The 8,658-nt window shown below is 41.2% G+C and overlaps 1 protein-coding gene across 2 annotated transcripts; it reads left to right on the top strand.

Moving 5' to 3' along the window:
- Positions 1–3,314: 3,314 nt before the first annotated feature.
- SPINK1 (serine peptidase inhibitor Kazal type 1) lies at positions 3,315–8,296 on the top strand. 2 transcript variants are annotated; one of them, XM_024577096.3, is made up of 4 exons: positions 3,315–3,453; positions 4,223–4,254; positions 4,429–4,535; positions 8,174–8,296. In XM_024577096.3, the coding sequence occupies exons 1-4, from the start codon at positions 3,330–3,332 to the stop codon at positions 8,217–8,219; spliced, it is 309 nt and encodes a 102-aa protein (XP_024432864.2). In that variant the 5' UTR covers positions 3,315–3,329; the 3' UTR covers positions 8,220–8,296. The 2 variants fall into 2 exon arrangements, with proteins under 2 accessions (XP_024432864.2, XP_024432865.2); XM_024577097.3 differs by having other exon boundaries at positions 3,352–3,502.
- The last annotated feature ends 362 nt before the right edge of the window (positions 8,297–8,658 follow it).

The following is an 8,658-nucleotide window of genomic DNA, read 5'->3' as shown; positions in this document are numbered from 1 at the left end:
ATTTTTGCTAGCTACTCCAGTAAACAGAACAACCATATTTGTTCCCTAAAGGCAAAAATACATTGTGCAATAGTCATACAAACTGTCAAAGAATAAACAAGAATAATCATACAAACAGATAAAGAATGTAAGTGCTACGCAGGGTACCATGGAATGGTATAGTAGCAAGATCTAATCTGGAGGCAGAAGACGGAGAGTGAGAACTCGGAAAAACAGCTTCATGAGAAAACTATATTTAGCCAGAGTTTGAGGATTAAAAGCTAGTAGCTCTTTTCTCCCCTATCAGGAGGGAACAGAGAAAGGGCCAATGTAGCTTGACAGACTGAACAAGGAGGAAACTGGCAGGGGATGAAGGGAGAGAGGTAGAAAGGAGCAAATCACTTGAGCCTAACCCCTCCCCGAGAGTTCTGAACACAGGGAAACTGGAGGTGGCATGATCACATTTGCATTCTAGAAATATCTGTTCTGTGGATAGCAACTTTGAGGAAGAAATAATTGTAGGTGCTGTTAGGAGACAACTGGAATGAAATTTCAGAAACCAACGGGGAATCCACAGCATCCCCTTACATATGACAGTGTACGGTGATGAGAAGTATCCAGAATTGAAGTTATTTCGGACGTAGATTCAAGATTAGAACTTGGTGGCAAATTAAGTACGGAATATGATGCATGGTAAGGCCGAGGGAGACATCGAAGGAGAACACTTAGGTTTTGGCTTCCCTACCAGTTGGAAGAAAGAGAAGCCATGAGGAGACTGAAAAAAAAATTTAGTTGTGAATGATCAAAATAGCAGTGTAGGACATATAAATTTTGAAGTGCCCGTAGGATATCCAAATTGTCATGCAGTCACTTTGTATCTGGTCTAAAGATCAGAGGAGAGATCTAGAAAAGAGATACATGTTTTGGAGATACACACACACACACACACACACACACACATCACTTATATAATCTGAATAAATGAGCTCATCTGAGGAAAATAAAAAGTGAGGCACAAATAGGGCCCAGGGCCAATATTTGAGAAACTCCAAGTCTTTACGCATTAGAGGAAGAAGATTCAATAAGGAAGATGGAGAGGATATGAGGATGGAGAAGTTATGAGGAGATGCAGGGAATCCAAGAAAAGAGATGATATGGAAGGTGATCAAGTGTGGAGAATTAGAGGCCACAGGCTCTGAAAGAATCTCCAAGGGATTAATCAACCTGAACTGGTGACCTGAACAAGAACAAGTTCACTAGTAGTAGCAAAGGAGGAAGCTAGGGTGTGAAGGTTGAAGCATAAATGGAACATGGGAGAGCCAGCCATACATACAAAAGTTTCAACAGTGTGCTATATGTTATATTCAAGCTATATGTTATATTCAAGCATGCTTAAGATGCCCGGAATGAGCTAAGGAAGTTTTCCAGTAAGGAACCACATTCAAACGGAGTCTTAACAACTTAGGAAGAATTTATTCATGTGTAAGCATAAAGAGGAGCATTCTGGTTAGATGAAACAGCATTACATATACTGAAAAAAGTAGCAACAATAAAAGTAATAGTGATGGATAATATTTCGAAGTGCTAGAAGCTGTTCTAAAAGCTCTACAGATATCAATTCACTTAAACTGCAGAATCAACCTCTTCCTTCTACTTCCACCATTGTCTCTTGGTTAGACTCTGGCAACAGCCTAGCCACTGGGTTTCCTGCTGCTGGACTTGCCTCCTGGGTTATCCTAACAGAGCAGTTGAAGTGACCTTTGAGAATGAACATCATATCATGTCATTCCTCTGCCACAACTCTCTGGAACCTTTCCCTTTGATAGAAAAACAAAGGCCTTTTATTAGCTAGGCCCCCACTGCTTCCTTTAGCTTGCCATCTATGTTTCTATCATCCTGGATATCTCTCCAACATGTCAAGCAAGTCTCAGAGCCTTTTAACTTTCCATTGTTTCTCTCTGTCTGATGTGCTTGTTCCTGGATATTCACGTGGTTCAGAAGTCACACTTCCTTCATGTCTGTTCAAACATCACCTGATCAGCAAGGCTTTCTCTGACCAATCCAATAATAACTGTCTTCCAGCGCACTTGTCCTCTTTATCCATTTTTGCCATGATATTTACATAATCTGATATACTTTAGAATTATTTTTATTGCTTCTCCTCCTCAACTACAAGTCAATGGAAGCTCCATGAGGGTGAAGACTGCCATTTCTATTCGCTGAGAGATCCCCAGAGATGAAGACAGTTCTTGACATATCTGAGCATCTAGGAGGGTCTGAGATTTTACCCTCTTTGAAAGCTACCAAGTGAGCCTGCCATGGTTAAATGGATGCTGGGAGAAGACAGAAACTCCTAGGTCAGAGACAAGGACTTAATTATTCAATAACAACAGTGAGAGTGTCAGCATTTGTTCTAGTTTTCCAGGCCCCACTTCCACAGGGTGAGGTGAAGAGGGCCCAGTGGTACCTGAACAGAAAGTGCAGTGTGTTACAAAAGCAGGGTGCCAAGCTTTAAAAAAATCCCTAGTCTTTTTAAAGGGCTACCTAAGCTTTGCCCTTGAAGGAGATATTATCTTTATTACACTAAACTCAAAGAGACTTCCCCTTTCTTCCAGAAGGAGACACTATTTCACTTTCCAAGGCCATTTGTCACACAAGCACTCTTGAGAAAATGGACTGCAGCACAGGAAGTCAGTGCCCCTACTCACAAGACACATGAAACACGAGGTACAATAAAGAAGTGTCTCCCAATAATATCTGGCAGACACAATACGTATCTTTGAATGGAAGGTCAACACCCTGAGTTAGGTGATATTATGATTTCAGTTCTCAGGTGATACACTGAGACATGGCAAAAGTGAACTCCATCTCCAATATCACAGAGCTGGTGAGTGTCTCAGGCAAGCTCACACACACCTCCAGGAACTGAGTCCTCTCAGTCTCTCACTGGTTCCTCTGTCAGCTACTTTAGGCTTTGTGAGTGTGTGACAGAACAAGAGAGAAAGAATAAAAAAGGGAAAAGCTAAAGAAAAAGTAAGAAAGAATGAAGAGGGTTTTTAAAATACACACACCTGCTCAGATATCCAGAACTACAGAGCACAAGGACCTTGGAGTCCCCTTACAGAAGAAAACACCAGGGCTTGAAGAAAGGAAAGGCCTCCCCAAAAGCACAGAGCCGGATAGGGAGGGAACCAACTCACTAACCACCAGAACTCTTGTCCTGACAGAACCTTGGCCTTGCACCTTCCAGGCCCATGACAATCCTTCCTCCTCTCTTACACAGGTGATATCATCCAAACCTGGGAGCCAGGCTACACTACAAAGTCAATCAATAACGAAGGAGGTCCGTGATGTGGGCCAGCAGGTGGAGCCAACCTGCCTATATAACCCTTCCAGTCCAAAGGTTCCAAAGAGAAGTGGTAACTTCAGGGCGGTTTTCAGCTGAGCTCTGGACACAACACTTTAGCCATGAAGGTAACAGCCCTCTTTCTCCTCAGTGCCTTGGCCCTGCTGAGTTTATCTGGTAGGTGTCTTTGCATACTTTTCTGATTTGAATGAAACCTTTTCACCTGTTGCTTGACCGGGCACATTACCTTCTAGACTTAGACAGAGTCTAATCTTGAACAGAAATTTTGGTCCCAGTGAGATGAAATAAGATCAGTGGATAAGAATTATAGAAAGAGGACTTTTAATGTAAGATAAGGAAAACAATTTTTAAACATGCTTACAAAAGGAGACTTAAATGTAATCGCAAAACTTAATTTTGTGTCAGAGGACCTGGTTACCTGGTTGCTGCTAGTTGTAACTATTTTCGCAGCTAACTATGTAAGCTTCACTGATAAACTGAGGTAAAGACACACTTCCGATATCACTTAACAGTGAGGTCAGAGGCCTAAGTAACTGCCTGTGGGGCTGTCAATGAGCACTCAGAAGGTATCTGCTCATTTTGACCAGTAAACACATCATTTCTGTTTTCAAGGAAATGGGTCGACTTTACTGAAAAATCAAACTGAGATACTTTGGTCATGGTCAAATTTTTGCTTGGTTTTTTGAGGTTTCAGCGGGCAGAGAGTGAGGGGACACCGATGTGATGTCCTTGAGAGAAAACAGGAAGGAGGAGTGGGGAGTGGAAAGGCCAGTGGAGAAGCCACAGTCTTAAATGGAAGCAGAGAATTATGAAGAGAATAGATCTAGCTTTTCCCGCCCAGGACCCAACTTCACATGTCTGATTTATGTTTTCTAGGTAACGCTAGGGCTGAAGTCCCAGGAACACAGGTAAAGACAATTTTGTAATCTCTTATTTCTCAGGCTAGAACTGTTTGCTCCGACCAAAGCGCAGTCCAGTGGTCACCCTTAAGTTTAGCCTGCGGTGCAGATGAGGAGCATGAATTCCTCATTTTGCTGTAAACTTAAAGAATGGGAAATGATTCTGTTTAATCCCACTTTTAGGCTAAATGTAACAATGGAGTGAATGGGTGTACAAGGATCTATAATCCCATCTGTGGGACTGATGGATACACTTACCCCAATGAATGTGAGCTGTGTATGGAAAACAAGTGAGTAGAGACTTCATTTCTTTCAAAATATATTTTAAGCTTGTTGTCTTCAAATGTTCATATAACTTATCCCTTGAAGCCCCCAATCAATATCCCAATATCATCCATCTTACCACAAGAGAAACATCTTTTTTTTCCAAAAATAATTCTCAATCTTTTTTTCTCCTAATTACATATCTGGTATGATTGTATAGAGCAAACTGTGTGTTGACAGAAAATAATATTTATTGTGTCAGGCATTGTGCAACGCACTTGATATTCACTAAGAGCCTATGAAGTAAATAGCACCAAGCCCTTTATACAGATGAAGGAACTGAAACTCAGTTACTCTGTGTCACTTGCTCAAGGTCACCCGGCAGTAAGTGGCAGACCTGGGACCTAATCCTTGCTCTTTCCACTAGGCTTTCAAGTCAGGTACCAGACTACAGATCTGCGAGATGCAGAAGAAAACCCAGCCTGTTCTGTCTCTCAGTTTGCTTACACTCAATGCTGACACAGCGTGGCCAGTGGAAGTATGAGCACAGTGCTCTGACAGCAGAAAATTCAAAACAACTGATGATGCCTGCTAGGATTTGGAAGTTTGAAGGCTTTATGCCATAAAGAAGGAGAGAGATAAGGAGGAAAAAATGAGCAAAAGAGAGACAGGAATGAATAACATGGTGCAACAGAAAACGAGTTAAGGACAATAAAACAGAGGAGGGGAAATGTTTGAATAGTTCTCTCATGAATAAAAAAAAAATCCCGTGTATGATAAGAAAAAACCCATGCTTTTATCAGATCAGTACATAGCCTGAAGTTTTTTAAAAGCTCATACAACTAAAATACCCTTAAATTTAAAATACCATTCTGGGCAATAGTCATGATCGTGTTTACTGAAACCTCACATATGGAAATATGAATTATATAGATGACGTGGCCAAAACCTACTTTTATAGCACTTTTATGTATGGACATGTCAGCCGGCCTCAAGGAAACTCATTTTCTGAAGTGACGATGGGTTGGTGGTGGGAACCAGGCTCAGCGCTCAGAGAAAGAGATTTGCCACGGATTTTCTGTCTCACTCAGCTACTGAGCACTTAACATGTGCCAAGCCTTGTGCCAGTCTCCTTGGTTTTTCTTGTACTTGTGACTCAGAGGAAATAGGTCACGGGCATAAATAAAGTCGCTTCTTGCAACGTGTGACAAATGCCACCAAGTGAGCTGTGAGCAAACTGCTCCAGGAGTGGAGAAAAGATAGGGCTTTCTTCTTACTGAAAGGGTCAAGAAAGGATTTATGAAAAGTATGTTATTTAAACAGGGCTCCGAATTTTGGCAGCATGACAAAAGTATTCCAGGTTAAATAATGGTGTAAAATGATCAAAACAAGAGAGATTCCACAGGTGGCCCAGAAAACGCAGGTATTCTGGAACTGATCTGGTTCTAAGACTTTGATTCAGGCTCACATGACTACATACACTTCCACTATTCCACTGTACAAATTCCCTATCACAACATTGACCCTCTTCTTGGTCTACTTTAAATCCTTTCAGAAAGTTCTCAGTGTTTAACAAGGATTCTGGAAACAGGTCCTCAGGGAGACATACTTAATATCCTAGTTTTAGTCCCAAAACATTAGGTATTGGCTTTGTGGTGAATTTATTTCCACATTGAAGACTTGTAAGAGGAGGGGGAGGGTGGAGGTGGGGAAGGGAGGTGGGTTTGTCTGGGGTGGGGTGGGGGGGAGGGGAGAAAATGCAGACAACTGTAATTGAACAGCAATAAAAAAATTTAAAAAAAGAAGACTTGTAAGAGGAAGTTGAAGCCACCTGTTAATTTTCTCATGACCCATGTTGTTGACATTGAGGTTAAACAACATATTTCCATCCAAGGGGAGGAGAAAGCAATAGAACAGCCTTGAGACTTGAGAAATTTCCAAGTGCCAAGACCAAAAGGCCCAATATCTAGTGGAACACGTTGGAAAAACATGAGCACAGAGCTGGGACACCCACCCTATCCCTTAGTCTTTAAAACCTCCCCATCCTTCTTGCTCCCTCTATTCTTTAACAAAATATACGTAAATATTGGAGGAACATTTGATTGCCAGAAAATGTAACTTCTCTTTCTGCATTTTTTCTGCAGGTAAGAGAACAGGTCTACAGAGAAAATGTGGCTTTCCCAAATGCAACATCTTTTCCAACGTTCCATACTGCCTTTCTCTTCCTATTGCCTGTTAAAAGCACCAGACAAATGCATTGCATACTTAACAACCTAACACCTAGTTGTTGGGTTTTTTGATGGGTAGACAACCAGGGGCTTTTATCTCCTTGGCGGTTATGTGCTTGGCAGATATACTCAGTAAGGACCTTTTCCTATGTCTTCTTTGGGACTGTGTACTGGCAAGTTCCTTTCAGTGCCCTCCAGTAGAACTTTCTACAATGACAGAAATGCTCTCTATCTGGGCAATTTTGTTTCATAACTATTAACCACTAGTCATGCCACTGGTGCTTAAAACGTGCGTAATACAACCGAGAAACTGAATTTTAGTATCAGTTAGCTTTAAGTGATTAAATTTAAATAGCTTTATGTGGATCGTGCCTACTATCCTGGACAGCTAAAGAAAAGAAGTGAACTTGAGTGCTCTGTTTAGACGTTTGTGCTTGTACATGCTAACTCAGAAAGAAGTATTATGAGTGGTTAATAATTGTGAAACAAGAAAGCATCAAACCCCTTAAAACAAAAAATCAGCAAGGTCCAGATAAATACAGGCATAAAGATATAGAAAAATCAGATGTCCTCGAGTAATAGAGAAATGGAAGAAATTTTATAAGAGAGTTTATTCAAGGAAAGGCTGGATAGAAAACTGAGAGATTTGGGAACAATCTCACAAGGAGCAATTCAAGGATTTAGAAATATTTAGCTTAGAGAAGAGGAAACTGGTTTGGGAAAGGTCGGGGGGCGGGGAGAAAAGTTTTTATTTGCAGGTGAGCATGCTTAGAGCTGGCAGGCATCACACAGAATAGATCTCCTTTTGTGAGCTCTCACAAATATGAATCCCCAGACTTCTAAGGGAAAAGACCAGTCAGGCAGAAGGGCCTGCAGTAGCCCAGGCAGCAACCTGGAAACATGGTGGTTAGGACGATGACATCAGGAGCCACAGAAGCAACGATGGGTTAGAGACTAATTTCAGAGGCTGACTGTAATGCCCCAGTAGATCTGTAATGACAGACCTTTTTTCTTTCTGTTATAACCCTAGCGTATGTAATAGTCAATCAACCTATGATAAATAAATGAATAAGTGAATGGATAAGTGAATGAAAGGATTAGAAATGGGGATAAATCTCAAACTCTTCCAGGCAGCTCAGTTGGTTAGAGCCTCATGTCATCCTGGCACACCAAGGTTGTGGGTTCAGTCTCTGGTCAGGGCACATACAAGCAACCAATGAATGTATAAATAAGTAGAACAACAAATTGATGTGTCTGTGTGTCTATCTGTCTCTCTTTCTCTATCCCTCCTTCCCTCCTTCCTTTCTCTCTCTCTAAAATCAATTAATTAAAAAAATATTTTAAATAAAGTTAAACTTTTTTCATTGTTTTTCTCCCATAGTTACATTTTTTTTGTCAGCAAAGTTTAAGCTAATTTTTTTCAATCTCTTCCACAGGAGGCGCGAGTTTCCCGTCCTCATTAAAAAATATGGGCCTTGCTGAGAACCAAGGTTGTGAAATCCTGTAAAGCCACCAAGATGCCCGGCTGGCCTAATTGTTGAATAAAATGCATCAAAATACTTCCTGTGTTTCCCATAGGCTTTATTTTCAAAGGCGTGTTTGAGTACGGTGGGGACCGAGGGCTGAGTTTATAAAATCCAGCAATCCTGTACTTTCAGACAGGGTTTCCTTCAGGGTGTTTTTTCCTTTCCCACCTTCCTCACCTTCTGAGCCCACCTTCTGAGGACTCTGTCTCAGGACATGTGACTGCAGATATTAAGTGACAGGACACAGCTGATCATCAATACATTTAGTATCAGACTAGCATTTTCAGGAACAGTTGGAAAACTAGTCCAGAAACATGTTACCCATCACCTTTCACTACTGAAATGATTCCTTTAGGTTTTGGGGGATTTAATTGAGCATCTACTGTGCCTGCCAC

Source organism: Desmodus rotundus, chromosome 6 (genome assembly GCF_022682495.2).
Source record: "Desmodus rotundus isolate HL8 chromosome 6, HLdesRot8A.1, whole genome shotgun sequence".
Taxonomy (NCBI): domain Eukaryota; kingdom Metazoa; phylum Chordata; class Mammalia; order Chiroptera; family Phyllostomidae; genus Desmodus; species Desmodus rotundus.
This window is presented reverse-complemented; position numbering and strand designations above follow the sequence as displayed.

Bases quoted from the DNA above. Each gene is read 5' to 3' on its own strand.
- SPINK1 (XM_024577096.3), top strand. From the start codon at position 3,330: ATGTGGGCCAGCAGGTGGAGCCAACCTGCCTATATAACCCTTCCAGTC. The intron at 3,454-4,222 runs GTAACAGCCCTC...TATGTTTTCTAG, and splicing joins ACAACACTTTAGCCATGAAG to GTAACGCTAGGGCTGAAGTC. The intron at 4,255-4,428 runs GTAAAGACAATT...TCCCACTTTTAG, and splicing joins CTGAAGTCCCAGGAACACAG to GCTAAATGTAACAATGGAGT.